General features: G+C 49.3%; 1 protein-coding gene across 8 annotated transcripts in view; it reads right to left on the reverse strand.

Moving 5' to 3' along the window:
- Nucleotides 1-20,807, reverse strand: part of RGS3 (regulator of G protein signaling 3) — a 48,115-nt gene that overhangs the window by 17,762 nt on the left and 9,546 nt on the right. For 3 of the 8 annotated variants that reach the window (XR_015745448.1, XM_087944342.1, XM_087944337.1), the window contains 17 exons: nucleotides 17,664-17,813; nucleotides 15,859-16,053; nucleotides 15,272-15,322; nucleotides 14,452-14,510; nucleotides 13,761-13,855; nucleotides 13,256-13,324; nucleotides 12,925-12,985; nucleotides 12,056-12,146; nucleotides 11,282-11,352; nucleotides 7,094-7,175; nucleotides 6,257-6,362; nucleotides 5,697-6,060; nucleotides 4,682-4,721; nucleotides 4,004-4,188; nucleotides 2,725-2,808; nucleotides 419-530; nucleotides 18-61 (listed from right to left, as the gene is read on the reverse strand). Coding sequence is in view for 7 of the 8 variants with exons in the window: in XM_087944342.1 (XP_087800468.1) it covers nucleotides 18-61; nucleotides 419-530; nucleotides 2,725-2,808; nucleotides 4,004-4,188; nucleotides 4,682-4,721; nucleotides 5,697-6,060; nucleotides 6,257-6,362; nucleotides 7,094-7,175; nucleotides 11,282-11,352; nucleotides 12,056-12,146; nucleotides 12,925-12,985; nucleotides 13,256-13,324; nucleotides 13,761-13,855; nucleotides 14,452-14,510; nucleotides 15,272-15,322; nucleotides 15,859-16,053; nucleotides 17,664-17,813 (1,859 nt within the window). In the remaining variant the exon portion in view is untranslated. Of the gene's footprint in view, nucleotides 1-17; nucleotides 62-418; nucleotides 531-2,724; nucleotides 2,809-4,003; nucleotides 4,189-4,681; nucleotides 4,722-5,696; nucleotides 6,061-6,256; nucleotides 6,363-7,093; nucleotides 7,176-9,477; nucleotides 9,850-11,281; nucleotides 11,353-12,055; nucleotides 12,147-12,924; nucleotides 12,986-13,255; nucleotides 13,325-13,760; nucleotides 13,856-14,451; nucleotides 14,511-15,271; nucleotides 15,323-15,858; nucleotides 16,054-17,663; nucleotides 17,814-19,836; nucleotides 19,898-20,807 lie in introns of those variants that run through there. The other 5 variants (XM_087944335.1, XM_087944334.1, XM_087944338.1 and 2 more) reach the window with 5 other exon arrangements.

Below are 20,807 nucleotides of genomic sequence, written 5' to 3' on the forward strand. Positions count from 1 at the left end.
TTGCAGGTAACGCTCACCTCTGCCAGGTAAAGAATGCAGAACCTCAGATCTTCGGAGGAATCTGCAAGAGAAGTAGATTTAAAGGGGTCATTTAACCTTCTCGGATTTGACAAATGAAAAAAATACTTTTTTTTGGCCAAGTGTTCAGTATGCCGTCGTTGTTTCCATGGAAAATGAGAAAGCTGGAAAACACAGCATTTCTAAACTTAAGGAGCTCCAAACAGGAGCCCTGGAAGCTGCCCTAGCCAACTGGTGAGCCCGCTGAGCTATCCAGCCCAGCCTTCTCTGCTGGAGACACACCTAGGAAACGCTCCCCTATGGATCAGGTGGACATAAAACATACAAAACTACTTGACAGCAATGCCTAGTCTCCTCCTTCATGGAGGAGCCCTTCTTTTCCCGCGGCTTCTGGACTCACCCTCTTGCAGCCGCACATCCTTCAGGTAAAGCGGGTTGCGAAAGACGCTACATCGCCCAGGCTCCTCTTCCTGGGTGAAGAGCAGTAAGTCTGAATAAATGAAGAGGGTCACCTGGACAAGGCAGAAAGAGAAAAGGAAAATGTCTGCCAGGGACCAAGTACCAAAACGGGGAAGCAAATTAATAACCGTTTCTGCAAATCGATTACATTTGGTTTCGTGTACCAGCCATCGTTTCAAATCTCTTTTGCTCTCTGTGCCCTGACGGGGACCGGCCTCTTCCCCGCTGCAGAGGGGGCTTCTTGGAGTCACCCCTTGGCATCTCATTTTGGAGCTTCTGGGCCTAGAAATTCCCCTTGCAACACAGCTCCAAAAACTTCCCAGAATTTCAAAGATTATCACTGTGGGAAGAAAAACTAAGTCTAGACAGGATGTGGCTGAAACTAGTCGAAGGTTTAGGGAATGGACATTTCTGGCCGAGTGCCACACAGTGCATGGCCAGCTGCCCCTTCCCTTTTAGGTGGGGGGGAGGGGAAAAAAGTATGATGTTATCACACTTCTGAGCAAAATTCTGGAAGCAGCTTCCCTACAACATACAACAATACAGTGAAATCACTCCAAGACCACCAGACGTTGCAACCTCGCCGACACATTTCGGCCAAATTCAGGAATTACAGTAGCAGCAAAAAAAAAATGACCACTTTTTGGTTCAGAAATGCTAGCCGAGGAAAAAAAAAAGACAAGCCATTATTGGAAACGAGGAGAAAAGAAAGGAGTTTTGCTATTCCAGATCCTAAAGTCACGTTGTTTACTTCAGGCTTCAGGATTGAGTTTATGAGCTAAAATCTGTTGCACTCTAGCCTCTTCCAGCACGGGTCCCATTTGTGGGATCGCTGACAGGGAGCCCGCTTGGATCTTCTTCTCCCCAAGAAAAAGCCACACAAGAATCTACGGGTCGGCAGCGAAGTGAGCTGGTGACCAGATTCATTCATGCCTCCAAAGATCACACACAGCTTTTTTTTAAAAAAAAAAAAAAAAAGAGCTGACTTCAAATCGAGAGACATTGGCAGGGGTGTCTGGTGCATGTCCACCAGGAACCAAGCCCCGACTGTGCCAGTACACCCCTCGCCACAGCAATGTGGGTGAGGTAACACAAACAGCATCTCAGCACACTGATTAGCCACTCAAAAGGAAAACTGGTAGCGGAAATCAATCCCTAGGTGCAGCAAAGCACGAGAGTTCAAAAGCAAAGGTATTGAAACTGCGAGGTCTATGGAAATGGGAGTGTGAATATGAACCACCGCTCATATTTCAAGGGGAGCCTGAGGGGTTTTGGAAGGAAAAGCAGGAGCCCCTGAGATTGTAGAGCAGCTCCAGAAGGGGACTGTCCCAGCCAGGCCATTTGAGAAAGCAGCAGCAGCAGTAGCAGCACTTCCAATGAAAGGCCAGGCCTGCACAGCAGAGAATCAGGATGACCAAAGGGGCAGTGCCACTTAACAGCAGGTCTGACCTGGCACCAGGGCTCTGGAGGGTTAGGTTTAGGGCAACCTACTAGTCCCTATGGCCAAGAAAGGCCTCTGGGGAGTCTGCTTCTCAAGAGAAGCCCGGGGGTTAAACCAGAATGGAGAAATTCCTCCGTTTCTGTATTTATCTGTAAATTAAATAAATTATTTGGCTCCATTAAAAGATTTCTATCCTCACCACATCTCAGCATTTGTTACTTTGAGTAAAAACATTGCAAATAATTAAGGGGGAAATCTTTGGAATTATTCTCATTAAGATGGAATTTATTGAACAATGAAATAAGAATATGTGATGAAATGGCAAATATGACAGATAAAAGTATAAGAATATAGTGACTATAGAATAAGAAATAAAGAATTTTAAGGTATCATATAAAGAAGATAGGTATAATTAAAGAAAAATATAATATGTTATATGAATTAAAATTGGATAAAATAAAAGTAAAAAAAACATCGGAATACTTTTTGAGAATTTATAGAAAACGGAAAATACAATCATATAAGAAACTGAATATGTGAGGTAGATATGTAGTTATGGTCATGTTTGTATGGAAATGTAAAAACCTGGAACCACGCTGTTCACTAAAAGAGATGTAAAAGATTAAAAATAAAAAACTTTTTGGAAAAAAAACATATTGCAAATATCACAAGCTACCCCTAACAATCCCGAATGCCTTGTGCCTTCTGAGACTGTGGCACTTCAGACAGCTCCTGCTGGATTCTCCTCCCTCGCCAAAGAGTCAGTATTAATAAATACCATTTCCTAGATGCTCCTAGATGCTCACCTCAGTTGGTTTGTTTCGAGTCTCATGAAGAAGCAGCTCTTCGGATAAAACCAGCGTCCGAGCTGGGCTGCAAAGGTCCAGAGGCTAGTGGAGTAAGAGAAAAACACATACAGACACGCAACTCAGAGACTCTGGCGAAGAGAAAACTCTACGGACAGCTCCATCCATTTATTTCTGCCGCAAGCCCCGACAACCAATGGAAAGTCCAGAGTCCAGAACAAACAGGGAAGCCGGCAGGTCACGCAATAACTATAAAAAGAATTCACTTTTTGGAGATGCAGTGGTCAGCGTTTTGCTCTTCCACAAAATCTTCAGTACACATTGAGTGCGAGGAGCAGTCGGAACCATCCTGCTGTGTGGCTGAGTAGGAAAACGTTGGCGGAACGGCAGGAGAAGGGAGGCACAGAGCTTACATGCCCACCTGGGCATCTCTGTCTGAGACGGGGACTCCACGCCTTCCTTCTCTGTGTAGTAGCTCCCCCAAGGCCACCCTCCATGTCTAGCCGGAGGAGGAAGCTGCCTGGGGGAGCTACACTGGGACTGAGCTGACCAGGACTGTCATGGCATGGAAGACAGTCCAGCCTCTTCCCAAAGGTCTCTGAAAGAGGCAGGGCTTCTTCGCAGGAGCAGCGCTCTTTCAACGGAGGCAATACCGGTTGCCCTGCATATCAAATTTTCCCAGTTACCTTCTGCCACGGTGTTCCTGCTCAGGGCTTAACTCTCACCTGGCCTCCCGGGCTATATCTACTCCCATGTGCAAACTCTGCTGCTTCAGCAGAGGCCCAATCAACTGGCATTAATCATGGTAACTGCACGGTATCTCCAGGGTCTGCATGCCACTGAACACCAGCTGCTGGAGGCTGCACCAAGGCCGGGTCTAGTCACTGCCTTTTTTTTTTTGTTGCATGAACAACAGTGCGTACAGGCTACTCGACAACGAAGCGACGGTTCTCACTGGAGAAGGAAGGCGAGCTAAAAATCAGCAAGAATCCTGCTTCTCCTTGCTGGTGAGTTTCCTGGGGGCCATTAGGGGAAAGGAAAGGCTTGGCTGGGTAGGCCGTGACTGGTAATGCTTTGCGCCCTGTATTTCCAGGGACACGAAGTACCACAATCCTAGTAAGTCGTCAAGCAAGCCTATTTTGTAGGGGACCTGGACTCCGAATCCGACGTCTAGGAGGGTGGCGGGAGACCTGAGGCAAGTGAGGACAGCTGGGCCAGAGAGAAACACACAGCTGAGAGAAAAGTTAACTTCCCAGGTGTGGAACCTTCTGAGACTCACCTGCACGAAGATGGGGAACACCAGCACTTTGGGAGCGAGCGTCACATAGGTGCCGTAACTGGAGGGTGGGATGTGGGATGCCATCAGAGGGCAGCTCTGGGGGCTGCTTCCATGGCTCTTGATGGTTTGCACAGTCTTCATGAGCCGGGATTTCTTGCCGCGAGATTCTCCTTTGCACACGTTGCCTGGAGGTTAGGAACAAAAACGGGGGAAGGAGCCTGCTTACATTCTCGTCCCAGGGAAGCAGCAGAGCCACGTGGCATGGCTGGTACTGTTGCCACTGCTCCCTGTTTTCATGCTTGCCTTGACAGAATGAGTGGGAGCAAGAGACTGGACGATACCCAGCAACATTGAACCTATAGACCAAACTTGACAGCTTTAAGACTTGTGGACTTCAACTCCCAGAATTCCTCCTCCAGTCATGTTAGCTCAGGAATTCTGGGAGTTGGAGTCCACAAGTCTTAAACTTGTCAAGTTTGAAGACCCTTGGCGTAGGGAGGAGAGGAGAGCAAAGGAAAACAATAAGCTGGATCTCAAGGAATTCCTGAGCTACATCCTATCCTACACGTGCAGTGACAAAGACACCAGAGCAAACTTTGCCAGCTCCCCCCAAGGCCCTTTCGGCCACCTTCTGGCTCGACCACGAAGGACCAAGCGGGAGCACGGAAAGGCACTTACCTCCAGGAACTTTGTTCTCCTGGCAGACTCGCCTCAGGAGCTGGAAGACACAAAAGTACACAAGCCAGTTCAACCCCTCCGCTATCCTTTGCTTTCATGACGCAGAACGATGGCCTTCTAGGCCTAGCTTTAGTTTACTTTAGTTTAATTTATTGTCACTGCACCTCGTACTACAACGAAATCAAACACGTGTCTTCAGTGCACATCATGACCACGAAAATAAACACAAACACACATCCTTCACACTCCACACATTGAACTGAAAACCTCCAACACCACACCAACACTGCACTATACAGCATAATTCAACAGAGCTCCTGCCCTGGGATAGAAGCTGTTTTTCAGCCTATCTGTCCTTGTTTTTATGATCCTGTACCGTCTGCCAGACGGTAATAGTTCTAAAAAAAAAGGGTTCCCAGGATGAGATGAATCTTTGAGAATGTTTTGAACTTTCTTAAGGCAGCGGGAGCTCTAAAGCTCTTCCAAAGAGGGGAGAGGGCAACCCATGATCTTCTGGGCAGTGACGTTAACCCTCTGGAGTGCTGTCCTATCTGCCCCTGTGCAATTGGCAAACCATATAAACCAGGGGTGTCCAACCTTGGCAAGTTTAAAACTTGTGGACTTCAACTCCCAGAGTTCCTCAGCCAGCTTTGCTGGCTGAGGAACTCTGAGAGTTGAAGTCCACAAGTCTTAAACTTGCCAAGGTTGGACACCCTGATATAAACCATAGAAAGCAGCCAGTCAGGGAGTTGTATTTTTGGCCCCACCTCTAGTTTTCTGCCTGCTATCTGACTGGAAAAAGTTCACCCTGAACTTTCCAGAAATAGTTTTCCTTAGAGGGAGGGGGTTCAAATTTTGATACCCGCCAGGCAATTCAAAGGATCAACGAAAGCTGAATGCCAACTCTCTCTCTCTCTCTCTTCCATAGGTACCAACGTGTGAGAGAAATGTGTCTACCTCGCATAGAAAAAGGGCCAGCTGGCTTATCAACCTCCCCTTTTCCCAATGGCCATACCTGGCCCCCTGAATTCAGTGGGGTGAGGATGATGTAGTTCTTGTCTGTACCACTGGAGGAAGGAGGTCGGGAAGGCGGAGGCACGGTGTGGTGCTGCTGCTGCTGCTGGGGAGCCTTGCCAAGCTCCGTGTATCGCTCCCAGCCGCTGAGCGCAAACTCGGGGTTCCCATCGTACAACACGTGGCAGCTCTGCCGATGCTCGGGGCCCCGCGGTCGCCCGGTGCTGCTCTTCTCCCGCCGAGCGGACGGAGACTGCAAATCGAACGTGGACTTGCAAGAGGGGCGTCGGGGGACCCCTTGCGGGCTGGGTTTGACCTGCGGCACAATGCGCCAAACAAGGAGGAGGATCTCCTGGGGACAGTTCCTAGAAGCGAAGGCAAGGCGGTCACCGATTGGCTGAGCTACACTTTTTCCCGGAGTGACTCCTCCCCTGCAGGGGAAGGTTGCATGGACAGCAGGACAAAACGGAGGCTGACCTTGACCCCATGGCCTGACTTGGGCCCTTCATTTCCCCACTCCATCCCCGCCGCCATCCCTTTCCACACACAATTCATAGTCACCGGATCTCATGGGCCAATTCTACGCATTTCCAGTCTTCGACAGGCTGCTCATTGAGCCGAAGCACTGTATCCAGCTGCTGCAAGCCAGCCTTCTCTGCTGGGCCACCTGGAAAGGAAGGAGAGGGAGCTAACGGCTCCTCCCCGGATTAGAAGATGTGGGGGAAAGAAGCAGGCACCCATCGCCTCCTTCCACACTGGAGAACAACTGCCCAACCCAGGAGGAGGGCTCAAGCCGTCCTGGGCCCCTTATGGAAACACAAGAAGGCAAGGTGTGACACTGACACACTGACACACGCACACACGCCCCAATGCCTTTGCACCTAATCTAGTCTTTCCCAGGCGAAAACACTGATATAAGTTACAGGCGTGGCATGGACCCGGTTATCTGAGGGGTAATCCCTCTCTCCTGGTTTCCACAGGGCATCTGACAGAATAGTCACGCTCCAGGTCCCCAAATAGGGTGGTCGATCAAGATTCCGGAAGAGTGCCTTCTGCCCTAGTGCCCCCCACCCCTCTAAAATGAGGTCACCCCTGAGAACTGGATGGTTTTCACCTTAAATGGCATTCAGGAAGGCCTGAAAACCTGGCTGTCTCGGGGTAAGGGGGATGGAGCCCCACCCCACCCAGGGTTCGGATCTATGTCTTGTCTGGGTGGCCATCTTGTGAGGACACCTGGGTGGCCATCTTGTGAGGACACCTGGGTGGCCATCTTGTGAGGACACCTGGGTGGCCATCTTGTGAGGACACCTGGGTGGCCATCTTGTGAGGACACCTGGTGGGAATTGAGAAGCAGAGGAGGGAATCTGCAGGAGGACCAAAACCCGAACGCATCCTTACCAGAATCCACCGCTTGGACCCTAACAGGAGAGTCACAGCAGATGGTGAAGCCAAACCCATTCTTCCCACGTGGGATTGTAATCTGAAACAAAATAAATTTTGCACGCTTTTTAAAAACTGGTTAAAACTGAATCATAACCATGGATTTTTTTTTTTTAAAAAAAGCAATGATTTCAGTATTTGAATAGCTTAACATTTTTATTCACTATCTTTCTTTTCCTCCCCGCCACTCCTGTTTTTCTAAGTTTTGTTCAGGTATACAATTGCTATTTTTTTTTAAAGCTATTTCAAATCATTTTTTAGGATTTTGTTCTTCCTTTTTAATTTTAATGTAGTATATGACTTTCCCTCTCTGTTTTTAATCTGTATTATTAGTTAGATGTGTTTTTTTCTTGAAGTATATTATCTTTTCTACAAAAATAATATACGCTTGCCCAGTTTACACAAACCATTAAGTATCAATATGTTGTGTCTATTAAGAACGTTAATTGTAACTTTTTAAAACTCAAAACAATATCAATATATTAAAATAAGTATTACTTCTGAATCTCACAGCAGAATCGAAGGCAACAAAACTATGCTAGGATTAAAGTGTGTTCATTCAAGGCACTTAAATGTGATATCATTGATCTTTTAACAAAAATATGTAACCCATTCTTTAAAACTATTACGACAGGCAGTGAAGGTAACAGCATTTTTTTTTAAAAAAAAAAAGGAACTGGACAAAGAAATAATTAGAGCCTAATTGTCAGGTGGTGCTCCATTCAAAGTCCAAGAAAGAAACACTTAGACTCCATTAATATAGAGAAAAACATCTTTTACTGGAAATCAAGTGGTAGCATCAAAGGAATTCTGAATCTGAGGAAAGGAAAGAAATCTTGAAGGCTGACACTAATAACTTTACTTGTTAACTAGGTAAACTGATACACAAACATCATTAACGGTAAAATTATCAAGCTGCATGAATTAGGCTCGTGTTTTATTGATAACTAGGTATCTTCTACTTAAAAAAAGGAAAGAAAAAATTAATTTAATACAGAAATCAAGAGTGTTTGCTCAGACTGCCAGGAGGAAGGGAAGAAACACGAGCTGACTCTCCAGCTAACAAACCCCACAAGGCATTTTTCTTTTCCCGCAGAACTCAGGCGTCTATTCCATGCGAGACCCTCCAGATTCCAGAGACCCCCGTTGGGCTTCCTGTTTGACCAGCCAAAGGGAAAGAACTGCCCTTCCGATTTCGGAGAAAGGCAGCCTGGAGGAGGAGGAGCCCTGCAGCGCTTCCAGGAAGCCCTGTGCTGAGGGGAGAAACAAGCACGGCGCCTCCCGCCGTCTGAGCTGCAGCTTTTAGGGACCAACTACAGGTAGGATGGAAGCGGGACAGATTCAAGAGGCTCATCACCAACTAATGCACACATGAAGAGGATGCTAAACACAGCCGGGCAACGGGGAACAATTGGAAGTTTGCAGCTGGATAAACGTTGCGATCCTATGCACTTACTTACTAAACACTTACTTCGTGTTTAAGTCCCGCAAAACCCAACAGATTTTATTTAGGTGTGTAACTGCGTCTTCTTTTTCTTTCTGGACGATTTAGAACCTACCCACCCACCCCATCTCCACAGCTGAGGGTGAGCTGCCTGCCAGAAGCCCGTAGTCCACCTCTGGTATCAAGCTCCTTCTTTAGCCCCCCGCCCCCAAAAAAAAGTCGGTGGCTCGAATGCCCCTCACCCCAAGGCCACGGAAACCCAAAAGACTCAGGCGGGGAGTCGCCCTCGACAGTGGGAGCATTAGGAAGACCGAGCAGGTCGGCCCCCACCCAAGGCCGCCCCTCCTCACAGAGAGTGCCCTCCCCTCCCCTGTTCCCCCCAAGAGCAGCTAGCCATACTAGTAGAGAGATGTCCAAGGAGCCAAGAGGAGAACAGCTCTTGCGAAAGGTAATGGGGCCAGGGGATGAGCCGGCATTCCCAGGAAAGTGCCAGCAGATAAAGTGAGTGCTGCCTGCTTCCCCCGCTGGGGAAAGAAAGAGGAGGCCAAGCGGAGAACGGGGAGAGTTACAGGGGCTCATTTGCACCATCACCGCCCAGCCGACCTCCCCGCGAAAGGCTGCCTAGCTCATCGCTCTGTCTCAGCTCTTGCTTGGCCCTGCTCCTCGTGGAAATAACTTTACTTCCAAGTCACAGGCCAGCTGCTCTTCAGCTTCTCCCACCTCCCAAGGATGTGGAAACTCGGTTGACTCGAAAGGCAACAGGCCCAAGGGGAGTCAGGCTAGCTGGGGTCTGTCCAGGCGGCCAGGTTGCCTCCCCCCCCCCAATCCGGCTCCCCCAGAAATGCTGAAGCCTCAGCAGAGCCCCGGGAAGGGGTCCCGGTGGCCAGTTGCAACCGACCTGCTGGAAGCGCCGCTCCGAGCACCCTTTGCACAGTCCCTGGAAACGGCTCATGTCCGACGCCGCAGGGCTTGTGACCAGCCCATGGAGGCACGCAAGGCTTCCGACTCTGGTCTGGCCAGCCAGAGGAGGACCCAGCCTCTGTGGCCCCGCACGGCTGCCCTGGGAACTCAGGAGCTCGCAGAAGAATGGCAGGAAGCCACCCCTCACCTCCCAGGCAGCCGCGGCCATGTGCGGCTTTGTGATAAGCCCGGAGGTTTCCTGAGAACTCGGAGGGAGAAGGAAGGCGAGAGAGTTCAGAGCCCGATTCCTGCCAGCAGCAGCCCTTGTTCTGTCCCTGCCACATACCAGCCCTTGGAGAAGCACCGCCAGGCCTTTCCCAGGGAAAAGGGGGGAGAGAAAGGGGGGCACACTTTCATATTCATGGGGAAGGAAAAGGACCGTAAATAACGAAGGAGCACAATTTCACATTAAAAATTTCTCTCCGCCCGTGGGGTGCATTGTTCAGTACAAACGCAAAGGCCTCCCGAACACCCCTCATCCCATCAGGGGACTGAGGCACAGGCACCTTCCTTCCTTTCTCTGGGGGGCGGAGGGGTGCAGAGCGGGAAAACAGCCTTTCTCCCTGGACTTTCCATGGCCGCTTAAAGCTTCCCCAGGGCTGCCTTCCTTTCGCCTGCAAACGCGAGTGATGCAGGCTGATTTTGGGGAGGGGGTGGGGGTGTCGAGAACAGTTGAGAGCTCCCAGGGCTGCTGGATCCTCCTCCGGTCCAAGGCAGGTCAGGGCAGCTCAACCAAGAGAAGCCTCTTTCCATCGCAGGTCATGAGCTGTGACCTGGAGGGCTCCCTCCAAACCCTTCGGACCCACTGAATTCACCCAGTGTGTTTCCAGTTGGGTGCTTCCTTTGCTCCTAGAGCTTGTCCCAGAAAATGGGCCCCCTTCCCACTTGATTCTTCCTTCCTTCCTTCCTTCCTTCCTTCTTCCTTCCTTCCTTCCTTCCTTCCTTCCTTCCTTCCTTCCTGATTCCTTCCTTCCTTCCCTTCCTTCCCTCCCACTTCCTTCCTTCCTTCCTTCCCTCCCTCCCTCTCTCCCGTTTGATTCCTTCCTTCCTTCCCTCCCTCCCACTTGATTCTTTCCTTCCTTCCTTCCCTCCCTCCTGATTGATTCCTTCCTTCCTTCCTTCCTTCCTTCCTTCCTTCCTTCCTTCCTTCCTTCCTTCCTTCCTTCCTTCCTTCCTTCCTTCCTTCCTTCCTTCCTGTTTGATTCCTTCCTTCCTTCCATTTGATCCCTTCCTTCCTTCCTTCCCTCGTTTGATTCCTTCCTTTCTTCCTCCTCCCTCCCTCCCTTCCTTCCTTTCCTTCCTTCCTTCCTTCCTTCCCTCCTGTTTGATTCCTTCCTTCCCTCCTGTTTGATTCCTTTCTTCCTTTCTTCCTTCCTTCCTCCCTCCCTCCCTCCCTCCCTCCCTCTCTTCCTTCCTTCCTTCCTTCCTGTTTGATTCCTTCCTTCCCTCCTGTTTGATTCCTTCCTTCCTTCCATTTGATCCCTCCCTTCCTTCCTTCCTTCCCTCCTGTTTGATTCCTTCCTTTCTTCCTCCCTCCCTCCCTTCCTTCCCTCCTGTTTGATTCCTTTCTTCTTTTCTTCCTTTCTTCCTTTCTTTCTTTCTTCCTTCCTTCCTTCCTTCTTTCCTCCCTCCCTCCCTTCCTTCCTTCCTCTGCCCTACTGGGTGAATGGAGTCAGCCATCTGGCTAAAGAAACTGGCTAGAACGGGGCTCGTCTCAGCTCCTCCAGTCGCCTTCCACACACCTTGATCTGCTCCATGTCCTGCTGCAGCTGCTGCTTCCCCAGTAAGGCCGCCGGCTTGGCTAACGTCATCTCTGGTGAAAAAGAGAAATGGAAGCACACAAAGAAAGAAGGAAGGACAGGCCCTTCTGGACCTTTGGCAGCTCGGTATGTCCTGCCCTCCCAATGGGGAGGGGTACATGAGGGTCCGCTACCCATGAATCATGCACCTGTTAACAGCTTAACAATCTAAAAGCATCCAGTACAACAGAAATCAGAAGAATAAAGGGGAAATACTACAAAAGATAACGCAACAAGACTAAAATGGTTATACTGCACTACCGTATTAAAATTAGTAATTTACATCTTATGCAAATCAGTGAATATAGTTTACAATACAGTCATGTTTTACTGGTTTTTCCCACCAAAGTCTTCTGACTTCTGTCTTGAAACAGAGAAAAAGCCCAAGGCAACATTGCAGGTTGTTCCGTGTCACTAATAGATAGATAGATAGATAGATAGATAGATAGATAGATAGATAGATAGATAGATAGATAGATAGATAGATAGATAGATAGATAGATAGATAGATAGATGATAGATAGATAGATAGATAGATAGATAGATAGATAGATAGATAAGATTAGATTAGATTAGATTAGATTAGATTAGATAGATAGATAGATAGATAGATAGATAGATAGACAGACAGACAGACAGATAGATAAGATAAGATAAGATAAGATAAGATAAGATAAGATAAGAGAGCTCCAAGTCCTCACTCCTGGACAGACCCACCTTGGCCTGGCTTGAGCTGCCGTGTGCCCACTTTCAGGTGCTTTGTTCGGCCCAGATCTTCTCCCAGTAAGTAATACCAGCCACAAATTTTCTGCAGGAAGGAAAGAGGAAAACAACAACAACAGCTGTAGGATTTACACTCTCTCGTTTGCTGTTAAATGTGCTACTAAAAAAATAAATCCCCGTGAAAGTATCTGCACAGAGAACTGGAAGGTTTTGGCCCCTAAAGTTCTACACATCATACTCACACCTCTTATATAGGCTTGGCTTTCGAAAGAGGCAGCAGAGGGCAGTGTTTGCCTACCAGCCTCATTTCCTCCAATTATACTGTAATTATACAATATAATTAAGCAAATGGAAAAGGTAATTAAAGTACCTCAAACAAATCCCATTTGCTTCTCTGAAGATCTCTATCTAGATTTTTTTTTTAAAGATATCTCTGTTAAGGTTGGTGATAGCTTTGAGAATTTTAGAGGGGAACACAATATCCTTTAACTTAAAATATCAACTTGTAAATTACTGTTAAGTTACTGGCTTCATTTTTACCTACAGGGATGTCATTTTCTGGATACTGCAAGGGACCATAGTTTGAATCCAGCCCTGACAGGAAGGCAGAAAGGCCCCACCCCATCCTACAGGGATCATCATATTGCTCTCAAGGCCTCCCTAACACGATAACACTACTAAGCCGTCTGAAAAGTTAAGTCCCTTCTGAGCATTTCCGGCAGATGGAACTGTGCCTCCGGAAAAAGATTGGGAGCAAAGTCACCATTCTCGGCTCACAGCTACTACTAAACCACCCCTTTCTCCACAAGGCAACCATTCTGGTTGGGCCCCCCACCACTCTGGGCCCCAGGCACCATCCCTACCTTCTCTGGACCCAGCAAGGTCTTCACACCGAAGCTCATGCAGCCAAGGAGTCTGCTCTGCCTGGGCAGGAAACAGGGGAAAGGGTAACAGACAGCACAGAAAGGAGCCCCTGGGTGTGTGTGTGTGTGTGTGTGAGGGGAACACTTTTGTGATTGCCAGCAGGAGCAGCTCTCTCGGCTCTGCCCTCTCACCCTTCCCTTGCTTGACGTTCACCCTTGGCACTGGAGGACAAAGGCCACCAGCCCTGGGCCAAGCGGCATGCCTGAAACCAGGCTGTGTGCAAGGCTGTGTGACAGGCATCATCCTCTGGATTACTCTGCCGCCTTTTACCTCGAATCCTGTGGTCGGTTCCAGACTGTGACAAGGAGGCGCTTCTGCTCATCTTCCTCCTGCAAACAGCTGGAATGCAGCGGAGAGAAAGTGACCCTCAGCCCTCAGGAATCACCCGCCCTGGGCATCCTCACCCTCTCTTACGACTGGCTGAAACCCGGAGGTTCTCTGCCTTAGGCAGCCTTACACCCTCCAGGGGAGAAGTTTCTTTAATCCAGGAGCTGCGCTTCGAACCAGAAAGGGGATTGTGCATCTGCTCAGCCACAATGCCGGCCCACCTCTGGATATAAAGCACTAGCTGCAGCGTTGTGGCTATTGAAGGATGCCACTGTGCAAGAATCCCCTTGGTCCAGCCACAGTGGAGATTCCAGCCCCATGGAGAGGAGGAGGGAAAGGGCCCTGGGAGATGCACCATCGACTTCCACGCGGAGGGGCCCAACGCTGTGGGAATTGGGGGTGGGTGGGGGGCTGGGCAGCAAGTCTTGATAATCCACCCCATACTCACAAGATAAACTGCTCGTGGAAGACAGGGTTTTTACTGCCCAAAATGGTCTTGGACTTTTGCCTGCATTTCCGCGATGTGTCTGGCACAATGGACACCTTTGTTAGGAGAGGAGGAAGGAAAAAAAAATGCAGTCAGACTTTTTTGGGGGGATAGATCACACCCACACCCACAACTGAGCTGCAACAAGTGGGGTAATCCTGTGGATTCAAGCACGAAAGGAATATATCCCCCCCTCCCCCAAATGCAATGCTCCTGGGACCTTCCCAAGTTCTGCACTAGGTTGGGTGGACACGGGAAAGAAGAGCAGAGAGCAAACCAGACTCCGTTCTCTTTCCTCTCCAGGCGCCCACATTTCCCAAAGCTGGAGGAAAACAGGTTAACCAGAGGAGAAGCAGAAAGTCCCTCTGACAACAGAACAATACAGGCAGTCCTCACTTAGTGACCACTCGTTCAGCCGTTGGTGATGGCACCAAAAAAGTAGTCCTCAGGACCAGGCCTTGCAGTTCCAGCCATTGCACTCCCCCCCCGCCTTTCCCACGGTCCTGTGATCGTTACCTGGCTGCTTGGCAACCGGCTGTGGTCACCAGGCCGCCATTTGCGACCTTCCCACCATGGAGGACACTAAGGAGACTCCTCCTCCGAAGTGACCTCCCCCAAGACAGTCCTCTTTCTGGGTGAACCACGGCCATACCTTGACAAAGGAGTCACACATTCGATAGTGTTTCCCCATGAGACCTTTGGCTTCCACGACTGAGCGGGTGGAGAAAGGAAAGAAGAAATTGCGCTTGAAACAGGAATGAATGGAAATAATTCTATTTTACAGACAGCAATAGTGACAGCGATCGTTATACACACACACACACCTCCTCCCTTGTCACTACTTTCTGCCGGTCTCACCCATTCGGTTCCTGCAACCCCAGTGCAACTCTCACTGCCCGATCTATGAAAACAACTGGCATGAACTTGGGGCGCTTCCAAACGCACAATGTTTCGGTCCACAATCTGCCCTTCTGGATTGCAGAATCCGGACTTGGCCGCCCTTAAGAGCCACCAGGGCGGAAAGAAGAACATGGGTGACGAGTATGCCTGCTTACGAGGCAAGGGGGATTGGTTCTGGATAGTGCCATGGGCTTCCCCCAAAACATTGTATTGTCAAGGAAAGCCAAGGAAGTCCCGTCCTTCTGCCAGGGCATTCAGTGTTTCCACAGGAAAGAAGCATCGGCAGCCCTGTTTTTTCCCACTTGGCACATGACCTGCCACAGAGACGGGGTCTGAAGCCCCACAGAACCTTGGAAAGTGGGTGGGTGGGAGGGCGCCGCTGGCTCCTGGCTAATAAGGGGCCTGTCTGGTCTTCGGCCAAATCTAGAAGCATAAACGGTTGGTTGGCAGACAGCCCCCAACGCCAAATCCCCAGCAGGCTGCGGTGTCCTATCCAAGCGCTTCATGTTTCCTCTTTGCTTGGGCAGGGGGTTTTATTACTTCTGTACCGTAAACACGCCCCACCGACTTACCATGAAGTTTAAGCCTTCTGCCTTGCATGTGGATGGAGAGCTTCAGCTGTCCTAGAGCAGACAAAGAAGGCGATTGCAAAGTTGCTTTGTCACACGCACACACACAGAGCCTCTCCCTCAATATTTCCCTCTTCCATCAGTGAAACAGAGGTGGGTTTCTTTCCCCCACAACGCTCTCCTCATGCTTGTTTACTTTAAATGCCCTATGTCGCCCACGCCAATTTGTGGCCCTTAAGCAGCTTACAAGTACACACAAGTCCTCGTTCCGCAACTGTTCAAAGTTGCGACAGAACCAAGACTGGTCCTTCAAAACGGTACAGGCTCCCCACTGGATCTCCACCGGGCTGCTGGGAGAACCACAGTTTCCCCGAAAGGGCTGACAAGGGCAGGGCTGTCACGGCTGCCTCTATGGCTTTGCTGCACAGGGGGGACGATGCAAAGACTCGTAGGGGTCTGGGCCTCCAGGAGCGGAGGGAGACAAGGGTGCAGTATGGAGGGACAGACGGGCTCTTGCAAGACTGCACAATGAAACAGGGACTAAATCGCCACCATTGCCTCGCCCCCACCTCACCCCGTGGAGGACTCACCAAACGTTGCCAGGCAGCAAGGAAACTGCAAACGGTTAGCTGACTTGGCACAGAGAGAGCCTCGGTGGGAAGGCCTGGGCTCCATAGTTCCCCTCAGCTCCTTAAACTGGCAGGGAGACCAGAGACCATTTTGCCCAACTGCCCAACGGAGGCAAGCACAATTTTTCCTCCCAGGCCGCTGCCTTCTAACCGCCACTATTTGAATAGGAACGAAAAGCCCATTGGTGGATTTGAAAGTCGATCTGTACCTGACGGGCAACAGCGACAGGCTTGGCTCCACACCTGACACGCCTCGTTGCCTCCAACTGCCCTCCCTCAATCACTCCACTCCCGAGGCTCTCCTGGCAGCGCCCTTCCCCAGGCTGGAAAAATGCTCTTCGGCAAGTCTTTCTCGGCCACCACCGATGCGCATTTGCCCTGAGGCATCCATGGACCGCATATAGTAGAAGGAAGCTTAGACACAATCTGGCCTTAAAGCTCGTTTGCTCAAACGCTAAAGATTCAAAACATGCGGAAGCTCAGCCTGACTCAGAAGAATTTGGCATCAAGATTGCTTTTCCACGCGTGCGAGCAGCGCCTCCCCTAACCAACAAGCCCTCTCCTCATGTTGCAACAGTTCAGGGGATGGATTAGGCATTTTGTCCTCTTGCTTCTGGGGGTTTTCTCATCAAAAGGTGAAGGCCGAGGCAATCCCTCGTGTGAAGGACGTAGGCATCGGTTATTGAATACCTTTAACTTATTGGCAGGTAATCTGGTTTACTTTCTAGGGGAAAGGCTGTTCCTCTTTTTAAGAAAGCACACACGGAATACCCATGTTCCTGCGCAGGCGTGCTCCCATCTTTGCCTCCCCACATGGGGACGATGTTCTCTTCTTTAGCCATGGACCTTTTTCTGGAGGGCTCCTGGCCCTGACTTTCATCTGCTTCACATTTGAGGTGCAGCATCCACAGGCTGATGCCTCTGTGCCAGTGTCAACATGAGGACTATTACAGGGTGTTGGTTTTTAAAAAATTTTCCTTAGTACTGTTGTTTTGTTGTCTTTAGCAATCTGTTTTCATAGTTCTGAATATTATTGTTTTGTGGACTGTAACAATCTGTTAGATAGTGGATGAGCTGTACCATGCATGAATGGATGGATGGATGGATGGATGGATGGATGGGAGGAGGAAGAAGGAAGAAGGAAGGGAAGGAAGGAAGGAGGGGAAAGGAAAGGAAAGGAAAGGGAAAGGGAAAGGAAAGGAAGGGAAGGAAGGAAGGAAGGAAGGAAGGAAGGAAGGAAGGAAAGGAAGGAAGGAAGGAAAGGAAGGAAAAGGAAGGAAGAAGGAAGGAAGGAAGGAAGGAAGGAGGAAGGAAGGAAGGAAAAGAAGGAAGGAAGGGAAGGAGGAAGGAAAGGAAAGGAAAGGAAAGGAAAAAGGAAAGGAAAGGAAAGGAAAGGAAAGGAAAAAGGAAAGGAAAGGAAGGAAAGGAAGGAAGGAAGGAAGGAAGAGGAAGGAAGGAAGGAAGGAAGGAAAGGGAAGGAAAGGAAGGAAGGAAGGGAGAGGGAAGGGAAGGGGAAGGAAGGAAGGAAGGAAGGAAGGAAGGAAGGAAGGAAGGAAGGAAAGGAAAGGAAAGGAAAGGAAAGGAAAGGAAAGGAAGGAAGGAAAGGAGGGAGGGAGGAAGGAAGGAAGGAAAACTGTGGAAATGAAAATGCTATTTTACTTCATACCTGGAAACTTCGCTACCTTACCTCCCTGTCTTTGACCAAGAGAGAATAATTGATGTAACATCCCGCTGGCCCCTTCCTTGCCTTCGTTCTCGGCACTTACCCCGCTCTTTAACACAAGTCTGGCTGATCTTCCTGCGTCGCTTTAGGTGGAATGCAGGCAGCTGTTTTGGAGAAGTCTGTCCTTGGGATGGGTTTCCACCCAGAAATTGCTCAGCTGTGCAGCCTTTGACACGGACCCCGAATTCCATTCCTGCAACCAAAGGAAATCCCGAGAAATCTGCTGGCTGGACGTAGATGGATGCCTACCAAGCCCTGACTCTACTTCGGACTGGGGTCGGGCCCAAAGAAGAAATGTCACTCCAGCCCCTTTTGAACTGGCAGCGTTTCTAATGAAGAGGCAAAAACGTTGAAGCAGGTTGGAAGTTTGGTTCAGACCGAAATATTCAGGCTGGCCTAATCCTGCACTTCAGAGACGAGGGTGTAAGCAATTCCTCGCACAGGCAGGGCAAAAGATGAACTGCGGCAACCGATTCGGAGGAATAACTAGTTTTAAAAACACATTTTCATATTGTCTTGAATTGCTCTTCGCTGCTCAGAGTTATGGGCTGAGACAGCTGGCTACATAAACCAAAATGTCAGCTAAATAAAGTGAGAGGGAAGCCCTTTCCAAGCCTACCCCACAAAAACCACAACCAAAGTGAGGCTGCTCCATTAGAAAGAGTTCAAAAGGACACAGAACCAAACCTTCCTCTGGCTCTGCTGAAGTTAATCAGTTGCCACAAGGCTTATCTTGCCAAAGATTTAAACAGTAACTTATCCTCTGCAGCGAGGCATTGTTTTCCCAGCCCTATTTCCACTGGAGCAGAATCTGCCCCTCTTACAACCTCTTAGAGCCCCCGGAGATGGCTGCCTTTGTGCTTTCTTCTTCTCAGGGCCCACTTCCAACCGGGGTGTCATTCGAAAGTTGGCCAAATCTTCCACTGCCAACAATTTGCCCTGAAAACAGTACTTGTCACCCTGTTCCTTCCGCTTTCTTCTACCTGGGAGAAATGATGAAACAGTGGTGGTGGATCCAACAAAAGTCCACCTGGGCCCAGCGTCGTCCATCTGATAACCAGATACCTCCAGAAAGTAGGCAAATGCACAACAAACACAAATGCACCATCGCTCTCGCTGCTGCTCCCAAACTCAGGAGGTAACACATCCAGATGTGGTCTCTAAACAACAAGGGGCTTTGGACTCCCTCATTCAGCCATAATTTCCCACTCCTCACAGGCTTCGTCCCTTTCCAAACCCACGGAAACTGTGGCCATTGCCAGCTTTGGCATAAAGCTCTTCCTTCTAACTTGAACAACCTGCCCCCAGCGTTGTAGATGTTAAGAACAGGCAGCTAAATTTATTGTGAAATCCCATCCCAGCATAGTTTCACAGAAGAAGAAATACTTTTCAATATTCAACAGCCACAAGGAAAGGGTCTGAAAAACCTCGCTGATCTAGAACATCAGGTGCAAAAAGTACATAGCTTTCAGTGCGTAAGTGTGGATAAACAGAGCTTCTTAAGAGTCAAGAGAGAGACGCACCGAAGCACCAAACTCCCTTCCTGTCCCATCCCTGGCCTGTAGTTTGGTCAGCCTTTTACTGCCTGGGGTGAGAGAGGCACAGAAGTCCTTATTTTCTCAGCCCAGCACTATCCATCTAATGCAAGAGAGGGAATCCATAGCTCCAGGCAATTATTTCTTCAAATGGTTTCCGCCCGCAGAGAGAAAAATGCAATGGTCGTTCAAACACAATCCTGATTAAACGGAACAGCTTTGCCCAAATCCAGCCCTGGATCTCATAAATGAGCACCCTGGAATTCTTTTCATCTCCCAGCATTGTATGGGTGGTTCGCACCACAGAATGATCCCCAGAAAAAGAGAATTACATATCCCCCAGCTATTCTTCCTTCTTTCTCCGAGGACGGGCCCAGGAGACGCCAGCCAACAAGCTGGGACTGCCAAGGAAAAGAAGGGGCTCCCCTCACAACTTTGTGCCCCAAAAACTTGGGGAGAAATTGTGCTCGTTTAAAATGTTGGAGAAAGCTAAACCTGGCTTATTTCATAGACATAATTAACTGTCTCACTATATAAAAAGCGTCAGTTGGATCTTTACAACTTTTCTTGGCCCCATTTGTTTTGTTTTTTTAAGTAGGCATATTGTTGCTTTCAGCGCTGACTGGTCATTCTCCCCAGAACGTAATTTCAAAACAAGGTAAACATTTCTCAAGCACCCACCTTGAGAAAGGCCTGGAGGAAGCTGCTGGTGGGAGCCTGGAAGCGCTGCTATGAATGGAAGCTGAGCAGAGGGGAGAACGCAAGGAAGATTAACCACAAGAGGGTGGAGCCACTCTCTCCTTTTCTTCAAAGTCAAGGGGTTGCCAAGAGAACTCCACAAGCAACACAAAGTTTGCTCCAAAGAGCCACGGTAGCAACAGAAACCCCACTCTGCTATACTTAATCACTCATCCTGGGCAGACAATTCTGGGCTGTCACCCTCTCAGCTTCTTCTGTACAGCCCTCTCTGGCGGGGCCACAAATGCTGCCTTGGGAGGCAAGACAACCGCTGTTTCCCCCAGAGGGACTGTCAGAGCCAGAAACACGGGGGATCTTGCCTCCACATTGCAAGAGCCAGGACTTCTTTAGATAATACTCATTGGCAAGCAGCATGGTCTAAATTTATCAGAACCACAAGAATGAACCAAGGAAGAAAGGAAGAGGAACCGACCTGAGTTTTATTGACAATAGGTAACCCAAAGCAGAGGACTGCAGAGAAGATCCAACGGTCAGGATGCTGCCTTTTACGCACGAGGAAGAGAGCCAAGAGGCAGAATCATCATGCTTTTATTTTCTCCCGAGAAGCCCCATTTATGAGGGGTGGTCACATTTATAACAGACCAGTAAAATCTTTAGATCAGAATCCGAAGCTTAGGGACCCCTGAATATTTGTTCCCTTTTCATTTCACAATAAACGAATGATTTCAGAAACCACCTTTCCTCTTCCAAATCCCTGTGCAAAACAACCCCGCTGCTCACAGAAGGGGAAAGAAACGAACGATGGCCATCCACCCGTGACTGCACAAAACGACCGAGCCCCTTTCCCCTTTCCCAGTCTGCTCCTTTAGCTGTCCTCTAGCGCAGTGGTCGCCAACCGGTGGGCCGGGGACCACTGGTGGTCTGCAAGGAAGTTTTGGTGGTCCGCAGAGAAA

Source organism: Notechis scutatus, chromosome 15, assembly GCF_049901735.1.
Source record: "Notechis scutatus isolate UNSWTSFEM ecotype Mainland chromosome 15, rNotScu1.2, whole genome shotgun sequence".
Classification (NCBI taxonomy): domain Eukaryota; kingdom Metazoa; phylum Chordata; class Lepidosauria; order Squamata; family Elapidae; genus Notechis; species Notechis scutatus.